The 26,234-nt window shown below is 35.7% G+C and overlaps 1 protein-coding gene across 5 annotated transcripts in view; it reads right to left on the bottom strand.

Moving 5' to 3' along the window:
* Positions 1 to 26,234, bottom strand: part of LOC149783531 (extracellular sulfatase Sulf-1-like) — a 212,231-nt gene that overhangs the window by 70,579 nt on the left and 115,418 nt on the right. For all 5 annotated transcript variants that reach the window (XM_089931784.1, XM_089931786.1, XM_089931783.1 and 2 more), the window contains 2 exons: positions 20,111 to 20,497; positions 4,388 to 4,627 (listed from right to left, as the gene is read on the bottom strand). In XM_089931784.1, coding sequence (XP_089787910.1) covers positions 4,388 to 4,627; positions 20,111 to 20,333 — 463 coding nt within the window. In that variant the 5' untranslated portion in view covers positions 20,334 to 20,497. The remainder of the gene's footprint in view (positions 1 to 4,387; positions 4,628 to 20,110; positions 20,498 to 26,234) is intronic.

The raw sequence follows: 26,234 nt of genomic DNA, 5'->3' as shown, positions 1-26,234 counted from the left end.
TTTTGAAACACAATGATATAAAGAAACAGTTTGGTCTCCAAATGACTACCTCATTGGCACATCATTTCATTTTTTTTCTTTAAATTTAGGTTTATCATTAAAAATAATCCATATGAACTGACACAAATTCAAAATATCTACTGATAATTTTATGAAAATTGGTTACAAAATTTTATAATTATGACTAACTGAACCTGCATCCTCCACAGACACAGAACTGCTATTGCATATGCATCGACAGATCTGAATCTTTGAAGTTTGTTAGGAGAACTGGTAAAGCAAACACAGACCTTGATCTGTCAGTGCATTATGTGACAGATGATCAGGTCTATGTTGTTCGCAGTGGGACCCGACATTAAAACAAGTATAATATGGTTTACGGCAGGCACCAGCAACCTGTCAGAACTGCTGTGCCAGGTGTACTCTATGGCAGAGTGCTCTGTGACAAGTCATATCCATCCCTTTAATTTAATTATCATTTTTAGTTCATACAATACAAAACTACAACTCATACCATGTGCTTTTCCCAAGAGACTGGCATACCACCATTGGCATTTGTGCCACCTGTTGCAGAAACCTAGTATATGGTATGTAAGTTTGATCAGAGAGGTGTCAGACTATCAGATCTGAATGTTCCAACAAGTTATCAGTATAACAACCTGCACATAGACTTTGATAGTACAGTCCTACCACTTATATCGACATCACTTGTGTCGACAAGCTGCCTATTTTGACAAAAAAGCAAAGTCCCAGTCCCTTGGTCTACCAGTACTACCAAAATTGTCATGCTTAGGTCAACGTCGAGATAAAAAATAAAAGTACATGTCGACAGAAGCCCATGGTCCCAGCTTGAACAAATCCTTTGTTTTCTAATCATTTATGTCAAGCAAGCTGCCAGTTCAAACCCATACTTTGTTCAACAATTAGTTGATCTTGCCGCCAGGCTTTTATTTTCCCGCCTAATCATTTATGTCAACCAGCTGCCAGTTCTGACCCATACTTTGTTCAACAATTAGTTGATCTTGCCACCAGGCTTTAATCTGCCACTTAATCATTTATGTCGGAATGGGGCCACACCCGACCTGTACTTTATTCAACAATTAGTTGATCCTGCCACCAGACTTTAATGTCGCAGTTGGATAAAGAAGATATGCTTTTGTTTGGTCCTTGATAAATTAAATTAAATTTTATTGTAACTTTATGCATTGATTATGCTAAAGATAATAATCTCAATTACATGTATATGTATTTGTCATTATTAAAATCTTTTACTGCTACATGTATTTGCATTTTGAGAGAATTCATAACTTTTTATCTCTGGGAAGTATTTTAAATGTATACCACATGAGCTGACATTGTTACAATATTGTAAGAATCATTTTCTTTTAATACCTCATTAGCATGTGTCAATGTAAACAATATTATGCCTTCATGAATCATATCAGCCACATATCTTGTTAGCTTTTATGTATTTTCATGACGACTTCTGTAACTAAATACATGTACTGTTTAAACCAACTTGTTGACAGGTTTTCATTTGCCTGTGAATAGTCCCATGCTCTTGGTAACATCACTAAGATGGGAACAGACTGACCAAAATCCACAGGTGCTCGACGCACGTTTCAGAGCCCATAACTTCAGTTTGGTACAACACAGAAAAGTCAATGATGGCTTGGTGAATAGAAAAATATCTCGGGAGTAAAACAAGCCATATAGTAAGGACATGTGCCTTTAAAGACAGAAATAGCAAAAGGAAATCGAGGGTCATGGGTGGAACGAAGTATTTGGAAGTTACGTACCTTCTCTCTTATATATTATGATAGAGAGGGTCCTATGTCAGAACGGGTCATGGGGTTAATCTAAGGTATTTTTGTCACTCTGTATAATATTTTTCCTTCAGACTATTTTTTTCTCTTTCTCAACATCAAGCTAGCGTTGAGCACCTTTGCCAAACTCTAGGAAAAAATTCAGTACATATACTTCAAGCATGTAAATAACAGCTATAAAACCATGTGTTAATGCCGACACTGAATATTGTAGTGAATTTTTTTCATATCAGGATGTGACCGAAGCAATATTTTATTGTGGATTTTATTACACAAAGGTAACCAAAATTTAATTTGTCAATATACAAGTGTATTTCACACTGGTTTTGTCTCAAAATTTCCATTGTTTGTTTTCTCAAAGAGTAAATGCTACTCAATGATGACAGGTCACCCGTTACTGACGAATTTAACTTGTATCTTTTTTTAAGAAGCCACCCCCCCACACACACTTATCTCAACATCTGCCTATGTTGACAATATTTCCTCAGGCCCGAGGATGTTGATATAAATGGGTAGGACTGTATTTGTCAGCACACTGTTTTAATAAGCTTATATTCTGTTAGCTTGACAGGGCAACTACTCCATCCATTTGGAATGCTTCTTATCAATACTAATATGTTTTTGTTTTCTTTGCCTAACTTCACCAACTTTATCTCTGTCCAGATGCACTTTTGTGCTTGTTTTTCAGCAATTACTGTTTTGTTTGCAATCTGATACAAAAACGTTAATGACAACTTCCTGAAATCAAATACCGAGAACAAATGTATTGGAAGGTTTGGGAAATATTATAATCAAATAAGATATGATTATCAGATATTATAAAACATAATTAAAAAGAGATGAACATAAATGATGACATACTGACAATCATGTTCCATATTATATACAAGACCATCAACAAATACCAATATCCTTAAAAATACATGTGATCCAAATTATAAATGTTTCAAGTTTTTAATTCTCTTAGTTCCTAACAGAGAACCAACTAAAAATTAATTAAATATTTTTTTGAGAAAATATTTATGCAATTACCTTTTATTAGCATTTCCTATTAAAATAATTTTGTATTGCTTCAAGTAATGCATAAAAGTAGCAAAACTGTATGAAGGGAGATAACCATTCTGAGTCAACTCCTTGTCACCCAGCATAAGAATTTGAGTTATGTTCCTTGATTATACAATGTCAATATAGATAAGTATATAAAGTTTCTTAATATTAAAAAAATAAAGTTTTCCTCAGGAAGAAAACAAAGAGTAGAAAGCAATGCTTTGGAGGGAAATCCCTCTATGCCAAAGAGGCTTAATGCCAGAAAAAATCTTTACCACCAGCTGGTTAAATAAGGATCTAGTAAACTATCAATCAAGACTGAACAGAGAAAATGGACAGGTATTTGATCACTGTATAAAAATAATAAAATCAAGTATAAAAAAATTACCCTCTAAATATTTTGTACTGCCTGGCATATGGGTGGGTGGGATTAAACAGCTGCATAAATCAATACATCATATACTGACTGTACATTTCGGATACAACATTTCTTAAATTAGATGCAGAAAGTGAAATCTATAGTACAAGTCACCCAGGTCATGTATGCACATTTACTGATATAAGTTTAAAAAATAATTTTATTTTTAAAATCTAATAGTAATATAGTTATAACACAGTTATTCAATTGTGATTTTTGAGTGATCTACAAATTGTCATAACAACATTTCCAGATGAAAATTATTTATCTCTACGGACTAGGTCAAGAAAGACAATATTGGACTGAATTATTACTAGTGCAGGGGGAATCAAGGTACAATCGCGTGAAACAAATCACACACATCTTCATTCATCTCCTGTATTGATTTTCAACTATGAATGGTATAGAGGAGTCATATGTAATAGGTGTTATTTTTAGCTTGTACATATGACATTTCTTCATAATGACAATTTAGCATTATGTAAAATTTAACAAAATTAATCTGAATTGACAACCATGTTTCTAGTCTTTTATGTGTATGAAGGCACATATGTGTATGGGAAAAATAGGTATTATGCACAAATTGAAATAAAAGACATCACATACCATAAAGAAGATACATATGAAGTTACATAATTGCCTTCAATTTATTGAGCAATTTTTTTTCTTGCCAGTGTTTTCCCAGGCTTTGTTCATAAATGATGACATTGTTGTGTCTCAGTTTATATTTTATAGTACGACTTATTCTCAACCGCATATGTGTTCCCTCTTAAATCATCGTGCACGATAAAACCAGTTTAAACGAGATCACCCTGCTTGTTTGACTGTGCCTAAAAATGTCGAAGGACGTTATCACCGAATTTGCCGTTCAGCATTTTTCGTGGAATTTATACAATAATCTTCAATGCAATTTTGATGGACAAGGTGCAAAATAAAGTGAATAAATGCCATCTAAAGGCATATGTAATCAAATTCTCAAAAAATGACACCTCTAGCTGCAAAAAGTGACTTAGAATGCATACATGAGCTGTGTGACTATAGATATATACTAATGCTGCTTTGCTTACTCCACTCTTACCATACCCAAATACAGTACCTGTTCTGTATCCAGCATCACTCAGATATTTGGCAAACGTTCGAGGCTCATGAATTGCTTGCCATTCTGTACTGGAACAATTATCATTATTAGTATATACATGATGATTGTGTGTGTAAAGTCCTGTAAGGATGGTACTCCGGGATGGACAGCACATAGGTGTGGTAACAAAGGAGCTGGTAAACTGAACACCACCTCTTCCCATGATTCTCACTGTCCTTGGCATCGCTTTCAAGGAACCTGCAAGAATGCACAACACATCCATGACTATCAGGCATTATTATAATATATAACATGCATCAAAGTCAATCAGATGTTATAGCATTCTAATGTAGTCCCCAAGATAAAAAATGTTATCTTATATTTCTCCTCAAAACCTGTTGATCAGTGAAGGATGTCACTTGTATTCTGCAGAAAAGCCTAAACAGAAGAAAATAGTTTTTACTGATTTCAGCCACTTGGTTTTGCACAGTCGGAAAACTGAAACATATAGATTTCTTCCAGTCCATTCTTGAAAAGGTCAGATGCATAACAAATTACGTTACTTGATTAAAATGTCATTATTTCCAAAATATGATTAATTTATCTAAGTTGTGCCCAAGTTTTTAGTGAACACATGCTGGATAATCTTGGTTTAATCAGGTTCATAACTAATTAATGTAAAAAAGATGCCATGGAGCCAATCAGCATAGTAATGTTTTGAATTCAGCTTCGAGTCCAGTAATAAATATTTGTTCCGTCAAACTAAATTATTATCTGTAGTATTGATACAACCTTTGAAATGTAACCATCTTGCCATACAAACTTACCATTTATATTTGTGTGTAAGTTTAATCTAGCAGCAAACAGCATAGAGCCATGATCAGCCATCAAGTAGTGCAATGGCAGATCTAGGTCTGTGCAGTTTCTTAAGATTTACCAATTGGACAAACAACATAGACTGAGATCTGCAATCAGGTAATGCAACAGCAAGTCTGGAGCTATGCAGCTTGTTAGAAGTGATCAGCAGAACAAACAATGAAGACCTAGATCTTCTGGCATATGCTATGACACCTCTGGGTCTATTGCAGCAGGCTCTAACTTAAGCAAGTATATAGAGTAACCTTGTGGCCCTGGAACCCCTTTTAATTGGTTGTCTTTGTAGACAACTCATTTCAATGAACTGTTTTGCATTTCACTTTGACATAAAGACTTAATTTGCTCCCCATGAAACTTGTGGAGATATCCCACAACTATCAACTGGATTGAAGATTTGCAGTAAGAACCTTTCTATACCATCAGATAAATTCCTTCCCCATCTCTATTAATATCAGACTCTTTACTGTCCCTTAATATCAGACTCATCAATTTCCCTGAATATCATACCAATCAATATCCCTTAATATCATAGCCACTGATGTCCCTTGATATCAGATCCATTAATGTCCCTTAATATCAGACTCATTAATGTCCCTTAATATCAGACTCATCAATTTCCCTGAATATCATACCAATCAATGTCCCTTAATATCACAGCCACTAATGTCCCTTAATATCAGACCAAATAATGTCCCTTAATATCAGATTCATTAATGTCCCTTAATATCACAGCCACTAATGTCCCTTAATATCAGATCCATTAATGTCCTTTATATCAGACTCATTAGCATAACTTATGTCCCTTAATACAAGACCCGTTAATATCCCTGAATATCAGACCAGATAATGTCCCTTAATATCCGACTCATTAATGTCCCTTAATATCCGACTCATTAATGTCCCTTGTATCAGACTCATTAATGTCCCTTAATATCAGATTCATCAATTTCCCTGAATATCATACCAATCAATGTCCCTTAATATCACAGCCACTAATGTCCCTTAATATCATACCAATCAATGTCCCTTAATATCAAACTCATCAATGTCCCTTAATATCACAGCCACTAATGTCCCTTAATATCAGATCCATTAATGTCCCTTATATCAGACTCATTAGCATAACTTATGTCCCTTAATATAAGACCCATTAATGTCCCTTAATATCAGACCAGATAATGTCCCTTAATATCAGACTCATTAATATCCCTTAATATCATATGCATTAATGTCCCTTGCATCAAACTCATTAGCATAACTTAATGCCTTTAATAGCAGACTCATTAGTGTCCCTTAATATCAGATCCATTAATGTCCCTTAATATAGGACCCATTAATGTCCCTTCATAACAGACTCATTAACGTCCCTTAATATCAGACCATTAAGGTCCCTTAATATTGGACCATTAATGTCCCTTAATATCAGACCAAATAATGTCCCTTAATATCAGACCATTAATGGCCCTTAATAACAGACTCAATAATGTCCCTTAATATCACACCCATTAAATTAAATGTCCCTTAATATAGGACCCAATAATCTCCTTTAATACTGGACCAATTCAAGTCCCTTGTGAAGAAATATGTCTGATTTTTATGATATTGTTTAGTATAATGGGATTGGGAATATGTACTGATGTGACACAATTAATTGATGTATATATGAGAAGTAATTGATACTGTGCTTTTATTATGATGTTGCTTTACCATACAAGAACGTATGAGTATTTCAATGTGAATGAATGCATGACCAAATAAATTTAACAGCCGTTATCTGATGATAGGCTGGGTGTAGTGTGAGATGAGAGGGCTAGGGAAAAATATTATACTGTTCTTGTATTTTCACAGGAAGCATTTTAGGGGACAGAACTTCCAGTTCAGTTGAGTCCCGAGTTTCCAAGAGGTGGAGATGGAAGTGAGACCAGCAGAGCAGTCAGAGGCAACTAAAGTCGAATCAGTGAAGAGTGTTGAGGAGGAAAAGGTGTCAAGGAGGAGAAAGTGGAGAAGGAGTATAGAGAAGCTGAGGAGGAGAAAGTCTGGAGGAAGAGGAGAAGGAATTGGGAGGAATAGGAGAGAAGGCTATAGAGATGAGTAGAATACAAGGACAGGTGGAAATCTAGCTCACAATACTAATCAAGGGATGAGATAGGCTATTACAGGGTCAAGTGGAAGGAGAGTACTTGGGAAATTGGAATCATTTGACTATTGAATTGTTACTAAATTGTTATTCGTTGAATTTCACTTTCTTGGTATATTCAATCATTTAATAGTAGGCATTGCTGACTGGGGGCTCAGAGCTGTACATCTATCTTTCACTAATTTAACTTCCAACCAAAATAGAGTTTGGGTGGGAGTTCCATAATATTTTAGATAAAATCTTGGGAGCACCCCACCCTAATCCAACCATAACAAACCCTACATCAATAAAGGAATACAATTTGTGGAAACCAGATTGTTCACTGACAGATGGAAATGGAAACAGATAAATAGACAGATGGAATGAAGGAAGAATTGACAAATTTATGGATGACATGCTGTAAGGCTCCACTGATTAAATTGAGTGGAACATTAAAAAATATCCAACCCAATCAAAACCTTTGTCAGGCAATGACCACAGTCAGAAAAAATATTTTATTTTCTATGGCCTGAAGGTGAGGGCGGGGATGGGAATGGGGACAAAGATACTAAAATTAGTATCAATGAAAACAACTGCATCCACTAACATTTGTTTGGATGACTTCTTTGGTTATGCAGTCCCAGTTGATTGTGACTACAGTGTATACATGTGTGTGTTTACTGTGTTGTCATAAGCTGCCCACATGAAGGAGTGAGCAGCCACTGATGTGAGATCATTAACTCTGTGTTTATATTTAAAAAGGGAAGACAAAATTATGAATATATTCTAATTTAAAATTTCTTTTAAAAAAGAAAACCTGATCATGAATGACTGGGGAGCTCTCTGTGTGTGTGTGATTTGGAAATTTAACATAGCTTTAGCACATTTCAGTCATACTGTCTGCAGTGTGGCAGTTTATACAGATTGAGGACCTAACTACTAAAAAAAAATATTAATGCTATATACTATACAATTTGGTATCTTCCCAAAATGATGAGAAATACATCCAACTGAATTTAAATTTCAATTATTCATGACATTTTGTTACATCTGGTACCTTCATACTCAATTAAGCCAGAAATTTCAAAATGATCCAAGCCTGTAATTCAATATATTCCAGCAAATTTCAAGGAAACATCAAATAACACAGGAGCGGGAAAAATAGGTTCTAATTTCTAATAGTATTGGAGAGGGAAACCACACTTTGCTTCATGCAAGAAATACAAGAATTTAAAGAATGAAATAAAGGTAAAATATGTATAAATAGATGTAAATATTTATATCATGATACAACTACTGGTAGAGTTTAGATAAAATTTGAACTTAATCATCATCAAGATTTAAGGGCATTCTAATCCAATAAATCAATCCATGGATTTAAAGGGCCACTTGCCCGACTCCTGTAAAATCTGTATGTATCCAGGATTTTCAAACTTTAAGGGGGGCTCGAGTGGCCGAGTGGTCTAAAGCGCTCTCCGTTAAGGATCACTGCCATCTCACCTCTGTCTGTGTGGGTTCGTGTCTAGGAGTCAGCCAATGTGGGTATGTGAGAAAGCTTGCCAGTAGCTTCTCGTGGGTCGGTGGTTCTTCCCGGTGTTTTCCCAGGTTCTTCCTCCACCATTAATACTGGCTGCCATGCATAGCCTATCATGTGCTGAAAAATAGCGTTAAACCCCACAACAACAACAACAAACTTTAAGGCCCTATGTTAACCTCAGGCAGTTTGTTGGATTGTCAACTCTGAAGATTGTTTTGCTGCATGTTGATATTTTATGGTGAAAAAGTGTTAAATGGAAATAATAAAATTCCAGATATTTCTTTGGCAGGTGTTTCTGGAAATAAAACCCTAACCATTAAACACCAGGAGGATTTAGTTCACAGTGTGACTGATGTCATTAGCAACCACAAGTGGTGTTTGTGAAGATCTGTTTACATGAAAATTACAGGAGACATGTACTTCTTTTGTGCTTAGCGAGCCATTTAATGAACAAAAATAAGTGTTCTAAAATCAATAACGAAACCTTAATTGTGAAAATATTCTGCTGCAGATCACCTCGTCAATTTGACTAGATGACATTTGTTAATTAGCCTCTCTCTCTCTTTCAAATAGCTATTTTCCAAAGTCTTCTCTATCTATCCATTTATCTGCCTATACACATGTCCATTTCTGTTTCTGTGCTTTTAACTATATCTGCACCAATATGGGGATGTCAGTTTATTTTTTTTTAAATCTTTGAAATGGGCAATAACAAGCCAAGTACTGGCATCATGCTGCCTAGTGCGTATATGTCTCAAAAACAGCCAACATGTCTACTGGGGTGATGACCACACATCAAATAAGGCAAGCTGTTGATGAAGGATATAAACATTTTTAGATGGTTTCAAAATTTTATTTACAAAATGTTTTTTTAAAAATCATTTATTTATATAATGTATATAAATGAATAGATATCATTTTCACAAGCTAGTGAGACAAGAAGTCTAAGGCAGCCTGAGTTTGCCCACCTTCTGACAACTGCCTAAGAGCAAAATGCAATAGTTGGCCAAGAAATCAGGGACAATGGGATGTTTCTGCAGAAATTTCTTTCTATGCTATTGAATGCATATGCCATGAAACAATTGTTTTGTAGTTTCTCTTTTTGTTTGGTACCTTTATTTGTATATGATGTCATACTAGGATAATTTGTCCAATACATTGTAGGGGCCCAGAGTGGTCTGAAGTGCTCACCTTTATGGATCAATGCCATCTCACCTGTCTGCATATGTTCAAGTCTCGGGTTTGGCCAATGTGGGTACGTGAGAAAGCTTGCCAGTATCTTCTTGGATGCTTTCTATCAAATTTGGTGAAGTTTTGTTGAGCAGTTTTTGAGAAGCTGTTTGAAGCTGTTTCCATTCTGGGTACAGCAGGTATATTTTGAAAGCTGATGGGCATAATTTGCATGAACTTGAAAGCACTTCATACCAGGATGCTTCTGTCAAACTTGGTCATCTTCTACTGGACAGTCTTGGTCATCTTCAACTGGATAATCTTGGTCATTTTCAACTGGACAGTCTTGGTCATCTTTTACTGGACAGTCTTTGTGAAGGATTGGCATCATTTATACATTCTGAAAGTCATTTATGAATTCTGCCAAATTTTGTCAAAGTTGGAACTGTAGTTTTATGAGACAAAGTTTACATCAACATTTGTTGGCACAATGTGCCTGGATGCAGTCCATTCCATGAGCTCACTTGACTATACAGCCAGGTGAGTTCAAATAGGTAAACACAGGAACAGAGATCACCAGAGTGGCATCATTGTAACCCATAGTTATGAAATGGTCACATGTGTAACCATGCACATCAACTAGTATGGTACGTATAAATCATAACACAGCAAAACTGCACTGACAAGATAAATTAACACAGCAAAAATGCACAGACAAGATAAAACAGCACAGCAAAAATGCACTGACAACATAAAATAACATAAAAAATACACTGACAAGATAAAGTTATTTTCTGGCATATCAAAAAAATTTTAGGCATCTAAGGTCAAACATTTTTCATCTTCATTTATCATGAATTCTTCAAGATCAACCATTTTATTTTTCACTGGTGGAGGTTGGGAGTTTAAGATTACTTTAAAAAAATAAATTCCGGCCTACAAACGAGCTCTCAAAAAGTTCTTGCTCTGATCTGTAGAAGAAAAAACCCTACTTATATCTATTATATTATCTGAAAAAATATCTTGAGATAAAAGAAAGATGAAAAAATATCCTGGCTTGAAAGACAATCCCAGCCCCACCCCCAATAATTAAATGGTCAGATTAGTGTCACTTATTAGAAGTTTTTAAAACACTGTACCTGCTGTGCCTCATATACAGCAGCTAATTTTAAAACTTGGCAATTTTACAAATCCATTTATCTTGAAAGGCATCTAAGGTACCCACATCAGTGTTGTTGCTAAGATTCTAAAAAGACTGCAGGATGTTTTAAATAGCCTGAAGAAAATAGCAATTATCATCCATGAAATAAAGGTAAAATTATGACACCCCTCCCTACCAACGTTGTAGTGGGGCATTACTAGAAATGTCTCCATGGAATATTCCTGCCCCACCAGTGCCTCAAATATAAATGCGAAAGATGTGATCAACAGATGAGCAAAGGTAAAATGCAAAACTTACCCATAGTGTAATGGACAGATGGACCAGGATAAGGTACAGACAGACAAAGGTAAAATCGTTTATGCCCTACACAGGGGTGTCTGCAGAATCCTTGGGTGGGAGGGAGAGAAACATGTATTGGTCAGCTATTAAGTTTTAAGAAAGTCGGCCAAAAATGTATACAGGAAAAATCCAGGGAGGAATGTCCCTTGCCCCTATGTGCAGGTGCCCATGGCCATACCACTATTGTGTTAAGACAAAAATGGCTGACAAACAAATAGAAGTATGCAGCTAATTCTACCAGCAGGTGACTTTTAACTCGTTGTCCCCTGGAGATTCTTTTCATTTCCAACTGCAATGTAAGTAAAGCACTTTTGGGTTACTTATGAATGCAATCAAACATGTCCACTTCCAAGAGATTTTCCTTTAGCCAGATGCTTAGATGTATAAAAAATTTATCCTAATTGGCCATCATGCCAGCACATGTACTGATGGTCAATTGGAGTTTTTTCATATTGGACCGATGATTTTCATGTCCTGGCCCCTGTTTACTCCAAATTTCAAACTGATCCTAATCTTTGTAAGGTTCACCTGTCCCTGCAGGACATTCTGATTAAGATCTAAGGCCAAAAATTCTAAAATCTAAACATAAACTTTTGTTCTGAAACCATTAAGTTTAGCCTTAAAAAAATTGGATGTAAAAAAAGCTTTGATATTTCCACTGTATATATTAACACAGTCAGAAAGTCCATATTATTTAGTATCATTGTAGAAATACATTTCTCCTTTTCTGTAATATAACCTGTTTTGGTTATCATAAATGTTGTTGACTTTACAGTATTGAATAGTATGGTACAACCTCATAACTGGTAAATGTGGCAAGCAGGACTAAAGAGTTAATTAAAAAAGGGCACATTTTAAAACTAATTCAGACAAGTTAATATACCATATATCTGCTTATAACACGAGTCCAACCTCAAATTGCAAAACACAGATCTGCCACTGCATAATGTGCCAGCAGATTTGGGTCTATGCAAATTGTTAGGAGTAATCAGTATAATAAACAAAACAGACCCAGATCTGCCACTGCATAATGTGCCAGCAGATTTGGGTCTGTGCAATTTGTTAGGAGTAATCAGTATAATAAACAAAACAGACCCAGATCTGCCGCTGCATAATGTGCCAGCAGATTTGGGTCTGTGCAATTTGTTAGGAGTAATCAGTATAATAAACAAAACAGACCCAGATCTGCATGTGCATTACACCTCAACAAATCAGAATATTTCTTGTTTGCAGTTTGACTTGACAAGTAATTAAGTTTATACAATATGTAATTCAATACTGCACACTGCAGCATAATATATATCTGTAATTTATCTTAACAATAATTTAATATAAAAAATTCTCTGTCTAAACATAAGTTACAAGTTAGAACTATTATGCTTATTTAAACCTAAAGTCTGCAGAATTCCTACATGTGGGATACAGTTAACTCCCTTGAGAAAATCCTGTGGGATAAGTTAACTCCCTTGAGAAAATCATGTAGGATAAAGTTGACTCCCTTGAGAAAATCATGTGGGATACAGTTAACTCCCTTGAGAAAATCCTGTGGGATAAGTTAACTCCCTTGAGAAAATCATGTAGGATAAAGTTGACTCCCTTGAGAAAATCATGTGGGATACAGTTAACTCCCTTGAGAAAATCCTGTGGGATAAGTTAACTCCCTTGAGAAAATCATGTAGGATAAAGTTGACTCCCTTGAGAAAATCATGTGGGATACAGTTAACTCCCTTGAGAAAATCAGGTGAGGTGGCGCTCACCAGATAATATGTACTTTTGAGAGAGTGACGTATGTAAGGTGAAGTAGTTCGCATTTAAAACATGCACAGTGGAGAGAACGTTTGCATACCTCTATGCTACATTAATGTAATGTGGATGATATTTCTTTTGGATATTGTACTTTTGGAAATTTTACATGATTTAAGCACACTGCTAACTAAAATGACTGCTCCCTTGTGTTAAAAAATCAGTCTGAATTAGTCTAAAGTACACTATACATAGCAGCTATTAAAATAGGGAAAATGAATTTTGCCAGACTAGACAATACCAGCTTCTGAAAGTGCAATGAATGAATTACCAAATATATAAAATGTAAAAAAAGTTATCGGCTCATTTTTATACAATTGACCTCTGAAGTTCAGGAAGTGAAAATGACCAAGTAGAGCTAGCACTTTTTTGAAAGGTGCACATCTGAAGTAAGGCCAAGCTGTATACTCTATAACCCATAGTACACCCATCAATCATACACCAAAATAAAGGGAATTAAAGGTTCTTTGCATTATACCTAAGATATACAAGGTCTTTTTTAAATAGCCAGTATAACCAGTGAGGAAAGCCGGGGACATTCTTTTTCTTTAAATTCCTAACCCTATGCAAAATGCGAAACTGTATAGCGCCACCTTAAAGAAAATAAAAAAATGTTTGCAATTATTTTTTTTTACTTTCATATAATTATGTATGATGTTCTGAATAAAATGGTACATTCATATTGCATTTAAGCATGAAAATAAGCTAATTATGATCATTTTTCTCTTGCTTACATAATTTGCCATGAGGTATATTTGTGTGAGTAGTGACCTTAATTATGGGGAAATTAGAAGACTTAGAATATAGGAATAGAGTCAACTTAAATTTAAAACTGTTGCAATAAGTGACAGAAATATATGGTGAAAATGTTTCTTTTCATTTATTTGCAATGAAATAAAAAAATAAATGAAGAGAAAGTGAATTCGCTTCTTCCATATTAAACAATAGGCAAATATTTTACACTTTGACCTTTGACCTTTATGAAGCTGATGAGTTACCTCCCTTTTCTAATTGTAAAATTCATTGTTGATATCTCAGAAATAATTCTGGCTAGTTTCATGTTCCTGTCATTCAGCATAACATTGGTTGCTATGTTTACAAAATGTAATGTGCATTCTTAAAATAGCTCACTTTTATCATGGGGGGGGAGTAGGCTGGACTTATTAGAGACTCTGACTCTCATTAATACTGTTCTGTGGGGAAAAAGGCAGGAGAATTATTCATAAAGATTGTTTTGATGCTTGCGACTTAAATGTTTCAGCCATATAAACATAATTAAATCATAAAAAATAATACCTACATCTTCTTTATGGTGGCGCTCACCAGATAATATGTACTTTTGAGAGAGTGACGTATGTAAGGTGAAGTAGTTCGCATTTAAAACATGCACAGTGGAGAGAACGTTTGCATACCTCTATGCTACATTAATGTAATGTGGATGATATTTCTTTTGGATATTGTACTTTTGGAAATTTTACATGATTTAAGCACACTGCTAACTAAAATGACTGCTCCCTTGTGTTAAAAAATCAGTCTGAATTAGTCTGAAGTACACTATACATAGCAGCTATTAAAATAGGGAAAATGAATTTTGCCAGACTAGACAATACCAGCTTCTGAAAGTGCAATGAATGAATTACCAAATATATAAAATGTAAAAAAAGTTATCGGCTCTTTTTTATACAATTGACCTCTGAAGTTCAGGAAGTGAAAATGACCAAGTAGAGCTAGCACTTTTTTGAAAGGTGCACATTTGAAGTAAGGCCAAGCTGTATACTCTATAACCCATAGTACACCCATCAATCATACACCAAAATAAAGGGAATTAAAGGTTCTTTGCATTATACCTAAGATATACAAGGTCTTTTTTAAATAGCCAGTATAACCAGTGAGGAAAACCCGGGGACATTCTTTTTCTTTAAATTCCTAACCCTATGCAAAATGCGAAACTGTATAGTGCCACCTGAGAGATGCCTATCTCACATAAATACACTCAGTGACAATGCTGATGATGTAATTATGCTTATGACATCATGAATGTCTGCAATGTTTCTTACAGTTCTTGTATCAAAATGGCCAAATTTTATTGGGCTAGAGATCGTAATTCATGTTAACAACCATTTAATTGCTGTAAACTAAACTTTATTATTCTGAATGATAGAAAAAGTTCAACAAAATAGTTCTTTTCAAAGTCATCTCCATACCGGCAATATGACTGTTTTCCCTAACACTATTTCCTAATGAGAAATGCTACAAAAATAATCCACCATAATAACCTAGTGTGGGATAGGGAAATCCCATAAAATCCTGATCCATGGGTGGGATCTTTCGATGGTACCACAGCATTTGATGGATTCTCTAAGTTCTACCTGCTAAAGTGGAGTATTAATTACTGAATCAGGTATGTCTGTGATTTGGATTTCTAATGTAGCTGTAACAATTTTTCAGTCATATCTCTATGATGTCTGCAGTGTGGCAGCTTATAGTGATGTCTAGCATTGGGGCAACAAGCCACAGACATGTAGCATGATGTTCCACCCAGTCACATTATCCTGACATTAGGTCAACCAGTCCTAACACTAACCTCTTAATGCTGAGTGCCAAGCGAGGCAGCTGTTAATACCATTTTGAGAAGTTCTTGGCCTGATTTGGCTGGGGTTCGAACCCATGACCTCCCACATCCGAGGGTATCAGGTATGTAGGATTTCTTTAGCAACGAAAAAATGAGCAAACTGCAAACTTTATGTAATTACTGATACCTGAGAAGTAGGTCACTGAAACTGCCTTGTGCCAGAATGACTATGACTCATCAAACTTCACGAGTGTTAGAGAAATTGAGCTATATAACTGAACAGCAATTGTGGAGGCATACATAGACCACATAACAGTAGCAATTGTGGAGGCATACGAAGACTACATAACTGAGTAGCAATTGTGGAGGGATATGTAGACTATATAACTGAACAGCAATTGTGGAGGGATATGTAGACTATATAACTGAACAGCAATTGTGGAGGGATATGCAGACTATATAACTGAACAGCAATTGTGGAGGCATACATAGACTACATAACTGAGTAGCAATTGTGGAGGCATACATAGACTACATAACTGAGCAGCAATTGTGGAGGCATACATAGACTACATAACTGAGTAGCAATTGTGAAGGGATATGCAGACTACATAACTGAGTAGCAAATGTGGAGGCATACATAGACTACATAACTGAGTAGCAATTGTGGAGGCATACACAGACTATATAACTGAGTAGCAATTGTGGAGGGATATGCAGACTACATAACTGAGTAGCAAATGTGGAGGCATACATAGACTACATAACTGAGTAGCAATTGTGGAGACATATGTAGACTACATAACTGAGTAGCAAATGTGGAGGCATACATAGACTACATAACTGAGTAGCAATTGTGGAGGCATACATAGACTACATAACTGAGTAGCAATTGTGGAGGCATACGAAGACTACATAACTGAGTAGCAATTGTGGAGGGATATGTAGACTATATAACTGAACAGCAATTGTGGAGGGATATGCAGACTATATAACTGAACAGCAATTGTGGAGGCATACATAGACTACATAACTGAGTAGCAATTGTGGAGGCATACATAGACTACATAACTAGTAGCAATTGTAGAGGCATACATAGACTACATAACTGAGTAGCAATTGTGGAGGGATATGCAGACTATATAACTGAGTAGCAAATGTGGAGGCATACATAGACTACATAACTGAGTAGCAATTGTGGAGGCATACATAGACTATATAATTGAGTAGCAATTGTGGAGGGATACGTAGACTACATAACTGAGTAGCAAATGTGGAGGCATACATCGACTACATAACTCAGTAGCAATTGTGGAGGCATACGTAGACTACATAACTGAGTAGCAATTGTGGAGGCATACACAGACTACATAATTGAGTAGCAATTGTGGAGGCATACAAAGACTACATAACTGAGTAGCGATTGTGGAGGCATACGAAGACTACATAACTGAGTAGCAATTGTGGAGGCATACATAGATTACATAACTGAGTAGCAATTGTGGAGGCATATGTAGACTATATAACTGAACAGCAATTGTGGAGGCATACGAAGACTACATAACTGAGTAGCAATTGTGGAGGCATACAAAGACTACATAACTGAGTAGCGATTGTGGAGGCATACGAAGACTACATAACTGAGTAGCAATTGTGGAGGCATACATAGATTACATAACTGAGTAGCAATTGTGGAGGCATATGTAGACTATATAACTGAACAGCAATTGTGGAGGCATACGAAGACTACATAACTGAGTAGCAATTGTGGAGGCATACAAAGACTACATAACTGAGTAGCAATTGTGGAGGGATATGTAGACTATATAACTGAACAGCAATTGTGGAGGGATATGCAGACTATATAACTGAACAGCAATTGTGGAGGCATACATAGACTACATAACTGAGTAGCAATTGTGGAGGCATACATAGACTACATAACTAGTAGCAACTGTAGAGGCATACATAGACTACATAACTGAGTAGCAATTGTGGAGGGATATGCAGACTATATAACTAAGTAGCAAATGTGGAGGCATACATAGACTACATAACTGAGTAGCAATTGTGGAGGCACACATAGACTATATAATTGAGTAGCAATTGTGGAGGGATACGTAGACTACATAACTGAGTAGCAAATGTGGAGGCATACATCGACTACATAACTGAGTAGCAATTGTGGAGGCATACATAGACTACATAACTGAGTAGCAATTGTGGAGGCATATGTAGACTACATAACTGAGTAGCAATTGTGCAGGCATACACAGACTACATAACTGAGTAGCAATTGTGGAGGCATACGAAGACTACATAACTGAGTAGCGATTGTGGAGGCATACGAAGACTACATAACTGAGTAGCAATTGTGGAGGCATACATAGACTACATAACTGAGTAGCAATTGTGGAGGCATATGTAGACTATATAACTGAACAGCAATTGTGGAGGCATACGAAGACTACATAACTGAGTAGCAAAACATGCTCTAAGACACTGCATGACAAAAGTGATGTCAAAATAAATTTTTAATGCAATGCTGCAAAAATAATAATTATAATACCATAAAGTTTATGTTACATATTCTGATACAACAAACTGAAAACAAATGCTTGGTCAAGTGTCGAAGCCAGGGTTATAGTTCATACAAAACTGTAGACAAATGCTTGGTCAAGTGTCAAGGCCAGGGTTATAGTTCATACAAAACTGATGACAAATGCTTGGTCAAGTGTCAAGGTCAGGGTTATAGCTCATACAAAACTGAAGACAAATGCTTGGTCAAGTGTCAAGGCCAGGGTTATAGCTCATACAAAAATTGAAGACAAATGCTTGGTCAAGTGTCAAGGCCTGGGTTATAGCTCATACAAAACTGAAGACAAATACTTGGTCAAATGTCAAGGCCAAGGTTAAAGCTCATACAAAAACTGATGACAAATGATTAGTCAAGTGTCAAGGTCAGGGTTATAGCTCATACAAAACTCAATTATTACTCTTTTTTGCCCACAGATCATTGCTCTGCAATTTTGCTATTTATTTCTAACAAACATGTAAGATAGAAATGAACCAATACTGAACATAAATTAACAAGGCCAATTAAAAAAACATGTTATTCTGGTTACATTGAAAAAAATAATAGGCAGGTTGATACAAGCTTTTTTTGTTGCTGTTGGTCCAGACATTTAAATGAAACATAACAAGAAAACAAGCATTATTTACAGCCTGAATTTTAGCTTCAATCATAGTTACATCCCTTTGTTAATTTTTTTAACCTGACCCCCCCGCCTCCATGTTGGGTCAGCACAAGAAAAAAAGGGTTGGCTGGTTCATCAGGACCAGACATACATTTTTATTTGGCCTTATGGTAAACATGCTGGTACGTACTTGTGCTGATTTTAAAATGGCAGTGTGAATGGTACCTGGTGCTGCATGCAAAAATGTATCGATGCAAATGATGTCATTGAAATTAGTTCCTTTTCATAAGCGATAATAATTTCATACCATTCTTATCCCCATTAATAAGGATAGTACATATTCAACTACCCCCAAAGGGTTATAAGCCTCAATGTTTTTCCTGGGTGTGGTGAACAGGTTCCAACCCCCCAGCTCATTTCTAGCCAATAACTATTTCAGTAATCTTTTTTGAACATTTTGTTAAGTTTTACACACAAAAAACTCACAAAACTCTTCCTCTCTCCAGAAGGCTCTTTTTTCTTATTATTACAAAAAATATATGATTGCAATTATGAGATAGATTATAGAAGCATATGACTATATAAGGGAGATCACCCCTGCAGTGTTACACTTCTTGGGTACCAAACGTTTACTTTACAAAAGCCTTGAGCTTACGACGGTTAATGAAATGCATCAATGTCCACATTATTTTGAAAAAGAATGGTATAAAATTAGGACTCCAACATTCACCATGCCAAATACAATGGCAATACACCAGGCCAAATACAATGGCAATACACTATGCCAAATACAATGGGAATACAACATGAAGGCAATAGATCGCCACTATGATAGTGTTCAAAGATAACAATTAAAACAATAAAAAACATCTAAAAAGTACATGTCAACTTGACAACATTTTCAATATTTATTACATATTATTCCTGGTCATTATAATTAATTGATTTAATTGCATTTTTTATACAAACCTAATAGCTCATCCTGATCATCAGTAAGAATGAAAATGATATTTGGTTTTTCACTCCGTTCCCGTTTGTGGGGCTTTCCCCTGGTAGAATAATAGTACTGATCCTCCTGGAAACTATCTCTTCGTGAATTCCGAGACTTCGACTTTGCTGCCTCCAGTGTATAGAGTGACACAAAAGCCAGAATTACAAGGACAAATCGCCCAAGTAACTGGTGTGCTTTCATGATTAGACTTATCCAAACCAAAATCACTGGTGATCACAATTTAACTGTCCCAGACAATGATGACCCAGACACTGACGAATTCTTACAAGTGACGAGTCAAATTTTAACACTTCATTCAGAGGCTGCCATTTCTGCATAGTCATCCATCATATGTCCTTTTCATTCTAAAACAACAGAAGAACATATGAATTAAAATAAAAAAGAAATATACTAGAATCATGTGCCAAATTCACAGTGTCAGTTACAATTAGTTCTGCCTACCCAAGCAGCAATTATAACCATGTTCATGTCTGAGCCATAACTTTAGTGGTATGATATTTCTAGCTGTCAATGCTTGCTGCATGCCAAACTGTAAAAACTGTAATTAACAGTAGACATTATAATGCATATTCTAATTTGAGCAAGAAGTTGGGATAGTCTAGGTACGATGGTAGACTAATGTCTGCATTTAAATTTGCCTTGACCTTCTCATGCCGTTACAAGTTAAATAAAGCATCTTGACAGTGAAACTTAAGCTTTCTGATACATGTGAATACTGGAACATAGACTGATCTTCACAACTGTTCTAATAGATATTCACCACTTAAAAGTGGACTAGTGATGTTTATGATAAACCAGCAACAACTACAGCTAGTACTGGCATGTACAGCACCGAGGTCCTCGGATCTTTGTGATAAATGCAGCATTAATACAGCTAATACTGATGTGTGCATCACAGAGGTCCTCAGATCTTTGTGATAAACCCTGCCTAAATTAGAACTAGTACTTAATGTGTGCATCAAAAGAGGTCCTAAACCCAGCATTAACTACAGCTTAAAGTGATGTGTGCAAAGGTCCTTCCTCGCTACAATCTGAATGGCAGATCATTAAAAAGGAAATTATGTATGTTGGAAATGATGGGCATTAAGGGGACATAAGTCTTCATTATGATTATGTGAAATGCTGTAAATCCAACTCATTCAAAATCTCATCAGTATAATGATGCTTGAAAACTGGCTGAAATCTAATAATCCTTAGAAACGGCTCAAATGCAACATTCCTAAGTAAAGTCATGCTGTAGAATGCAAAATAAGAAGGACAGGCAATCAAGGTCCATAACTCTAAATGAGACAAATCCATAAAAGGCAGCATATTGATATAAGGATGAACAGTAAATTAGTTTTCAATAGTTTCATCTAAATATTCCCTATCCATAGTTGTATTGTTTTTTTTTTTTGACAACAAGAAGCATGTACTTTGTCTTATGTGTATGTCATTTCTCGCTGGCATCCTCTATAGGTGGGAAATCGTAGCTAAGGGGAAGTAACAGCACTGTATACTTCTATTTCGAGTAATTAAATTATTTTTCTGTACACATGACAATTTTTTTAATTCTTTTGTGTGAGTATAACTACATTTAATCATGTAATACAAACCTGATGTTAAAAAAAAAAATGTTATAGTTCGGATGGTGACCTTTAAGTAATGCTGGTTAGAAACAATGTCTCGTGTGAAACATATGTAGTGAAGCATTAAAGGGCCACAAATGTATCACTAATAAAGCTGACAAGACAAAAACTCACACAAGGCACATCTTGGTCTAAGACAATGTGAACACACCCCACACTTAATCAAAATGTACTGAATGGTTACCAAGCTTTTCTGCTGTATGGATGATCATATAATATTAACAGAAAAAAAAGGGCAATAACTCTATCAAAACTGGGCCTGAAAAGACATCAATTTAAAAGGCATATCTACATTTAAGAAGCAATTAACCTACCATGTAATACAAACCTGATGTAAAAAAAAAAAAATGTTATAGTTCGGATGGTGACCTTTAAGTAATGCTGGTTAGAAACAATGAGAAGTGTAAATGGTTGGTGAGACATATGGATAGACTGACAGATGAACAGCCTATGGATGGAGACAGATGAACAGCCTATGGATGGAGAAGGATATTACTAAAGGACCTATACACCTTAACGGCGCCATTAACCCCTGGTGACGAGTTTAAGTGGCACGAGGTAGTAGCCTACTGCTGAGTTCTGTAGAGTCAAGGTCATGTATGATACACTAAAGTGGGTGTTATTATAGAAAGGTAGAGATATGTAGCTCTACAATGATACAAAAAAAAATCTGGAATTTCTAGTTGCACTACAAAAGACAAAGGGAAAAACCTCATTTTTTTGACCCAATTTTTTTCTATCCAAAAATTTGCTCGTAGTCGGATCCGATTTTGTGTCTGGTGTTTTAGAAACTTTTTGTTTCAGATCTAAGGCAGACTGGTATGAACTGCAAACAGACAGACGAACCTCTGCAAAAAGTAGGAAAAGATGGGCATTTGGAATAACGAGTGGTCTCGACACGAAAATAATGGGTCCGTTAAGCAAAAAAAAAAGAATTCCAACTTTTACCCTTCTGCTCATGTGCGAGCCAAATAGCCAATGAAAAACGAGGTTTCTAACACAACTAGGCAGTATGTTATTGGAAGATCACCTGGAAGGTGGTGTTTTAGGATTTACTCAGAAATAGCTTTCAAAAAATGTTTACTCGAATTTCAGACAAAAACAACAAAAACTTCCAGGGGTTAATATGTTAATGTGGAGGCCTAATTAATCAATAGTGTTGTACACAAATAGTCAGGGCAAGGTACTAGCTGCCTGTCAGAACATTTTAAGTATGGTCCCTATCTATGAGAAAGAACATTGGTATGCTAAAGATCACACCACTGGCAAAACATGTCAAAACATCTAAGGATATGTCAAGTTGATGTCCAAAATACACAAGTAAAATGTTACCACATGCAATGTATGTAAGTCAAGGCAGCTCCCAAGAAGGACAGGGTGCTTTCTAGAGAGACAGGGTGCAGTGCACTGGTCAATATTTTTTAACACTGGAACAATTCAAGATCTGAAGAAATAATTAAAACAAAACCTTAACACAGAATGAAAATTTAAGATTGCAACCATTATCTACATTAGTGAGACGACAAATGGAAGGAAATTTAAAGTGGCGTTTCACAGAACAAACCTGGCATGTGGAAAGGTAGAATGTTAGTCATACCAAAATGATGAGTATAGCACAAGGAAGATTTAAACTGTATGTACTGTACTGATAAAAGTACACGAGTACTTCAAAATCATGATAATAGTAAAATAAAATTTCTGCAAATGGCACCATGATATGACTAGATAGGATAATAAGGTGCTAACTAGGGTGAAGTTTCATCAAAGTATATGTGGCAATTTAAAAGAAAATGTATATATGTATGGCCACATTGTGTTAAAGAAACGTAGGCTTCCCCAAAAGGTGTAAATCCCACCCACCCTCAGGTCAAAATCCTTAAACTACATCTAATTTTATATATCAACTGCATATTTTTAAAACATCCAGGACCAACACCTCCTCATCTGGAAATCATCATTGGATACAACCGAGGGCAAAGAAGGTTAATCTAATTTGGCCTCTTGCAGCATCCAGGATGGTAAACTGGGCTTAGTCTACATCTCTGAACCCACATGGTTAGTTAAAAATGACTGCCTGAATACAGAAACAGGGAAATTACTTACACTATTACTTATTGTGACCATGACCTTGAAGGTTAAGGGTATGACTGAAAAACTGTGAAGATATATAACAGGCTAAAGTTGTATCAAAATATCTTTATTGATTCCAAAGTTATAGCTATGCACAGAGGTCACAAACTTACATTTTCCCTTCACCTCCAAGAAATGGGAATAGCTGTATGTGACACACTGTCTAATCATAATAAATAACTGGTTTCAGTTCAACTAAAACATCTTTAGTGGCTCAAAAGCAAGCTCCAGGCAAATATAAAATTCAGAGAATTATATTTTCACTTGTCATAACCCTGACCTTGAAGCAGGAGGCATGTATATGATACTTGGTTCAAAATGTATTCTTCGGAAAATGATACAGGTCAGAGAATTAAACTTTCCTTTCCCCTGTCCTTGATGGCAAGAATATCTAATCAGGTCATCTACATACAAATATAACTAAGCCTGCCAAATTTAATTTGTCTATACCATGTCGTCATGCTAAAATCCCATTTTTTCAGAACAAACAATATCTGTAAAAAAAAATCAAAATCAAAATGAGTTATCTCCATGTATATATGAACATTCTAGCAAAATTGTATTTGTCTCACTTGTTTGCAATCTTGTTAACAAGCATTTTAGTATGGCTGGACACCAAACCATGATTCTTCCACTGCAAGCATTTTGGGGCATAACAACTTAACATTTACACCTATGCTGCTGCTGTCCAAAATGATGACATTAACAACAAATCCAACAATGCCAAATGAAAAGTGATACCTACACCAGATCTACACTTGCTAGGCAAAAAACCCTGAAAAATCCATGACAATTTTATGAGCCAGTGAAAATGTGTCATGTAAGTACATGCACATATTTAATGGGTTTTTAAGTATATCATTATAAAGATGAATACATGTTACTGAGTACTGTTTATACACCCTTAAAAGTCAAGTCCAAATGCAAATTGCACAGACCCATATCTGCTGTTGCATCATAAATGCAAAGGCAGATTTTGGGAATGTACAGTTTGGTATGAGCAATTAGGAGAACAAACAACATATACCCTGTTCTGCAGGCACATAATGCTATGACAGATCAGGTTCATTAACGATTGTAGTTTGACTCAACTTAGTATATATGGTAAGTTTAGGTACCTCAAAACAGGCATACAAAACAAAGAGGCTAAAAAGTGTAACATCCTTTTAAAAAATCATAAACGATTTCAATTTTTATCAATGAACCAGATACTTCTAATAAATTGTTCAAGGCCTTCTATGCTGTTGTCTCATCACTGTACAAATCCCAGGGTAAAAAAACAGCTGACTCGTTCATCACCTTTCTAACATGAAGGAGTTGTATGTGTGATTTAGATTTTAAGGTAACTTAAACAATTATAGTCGTATTGACAGATGTCTGCAGTGTGGCAGTTTTATAGTGATATCAAGCTCTGGGGCATCATGCTGCAGACATGTAGCATCATGTCCCACCCAGTCACATTATCCAGACACCAGGCCAACCTCATAATGCTGAGTACCAAATGAAGCAGCTGTTAGTAACATTTTTATAAGCCTTTAGTGTGACTTGTTTGGAGTTCGAACCCGTGACCTCCAACATATGCAGGAGGGCACCATAGGCCTGTTTACCATCCTAAGCCCGAGGGTGGGTGGCTCGTATGGTGGTGGTAGGGAAACGTCATGTAACATTTCCATTATTGTCCAATTTTTAAATAATTTTTAAATTGTTAAAACATTTAAGTTACAAATAAACACTATAAACTGGCTAAAAAACTGGGTTGTCATCTTGATCTAAGGGCTAACTGTACAATGCTTCAATTCTAAATTGCAGACACACATACTGCTTGGATTAATTCAACTTGTATTGGACATAAAAACAACTTGTAATACAACTGTATTGTTCATGAATTTTCTGTTGACAATTTGCATGCAAAAAAATTCCCCTATTGGTAAATACTTGCATTCATCAACACTATAAAATCTGTATGCAATCAGATCTGCACAATGATCGTAAATTGTGTAGGTAAAAGATGGGGCATTACACTGATACTTCAACACATATTTCAGAAATGCACATGATATACTACTCCAACACTGCTAGCATAAATCAAGAGATGATAGACTTAGCTGTAATAAAGACAAATTATTTTATCAACATACCTGACTGTAAATTGTGTGGAGAGTGTATATACACCTGTAACTTTTTTGTTCACATCAATCTCACTAAATTCTAGCTAACATAATTCTTTGCAATGGTAATCAGCCTACCACAATTAACTGAGTCAACCAATCCATCAAATTCCTCCCACAAACCCCCATCATGAAAAACTTGCATTTAAAGTTTT

Source organism: Sinohyriopsis cumingii, chromosome 14 (genome assembly GCF_028554795.1).
Source record: "Sinohyriopsis cumingii isolate HCF-2022 chromosome 14, ASM2855479v2, whole genome shotgun sequence".
NCBI classification, from domain to species: domain Eukaryota; kingdom Metazoa; phylum Mollusca; class Bivalvia; order Unionida; family Unionidae; genus Sinohyriopsis; species Sinohyriopsis cumingii.
This window is presented reverse-complemented; position numbering and strand designations above follow the sequence as displayed.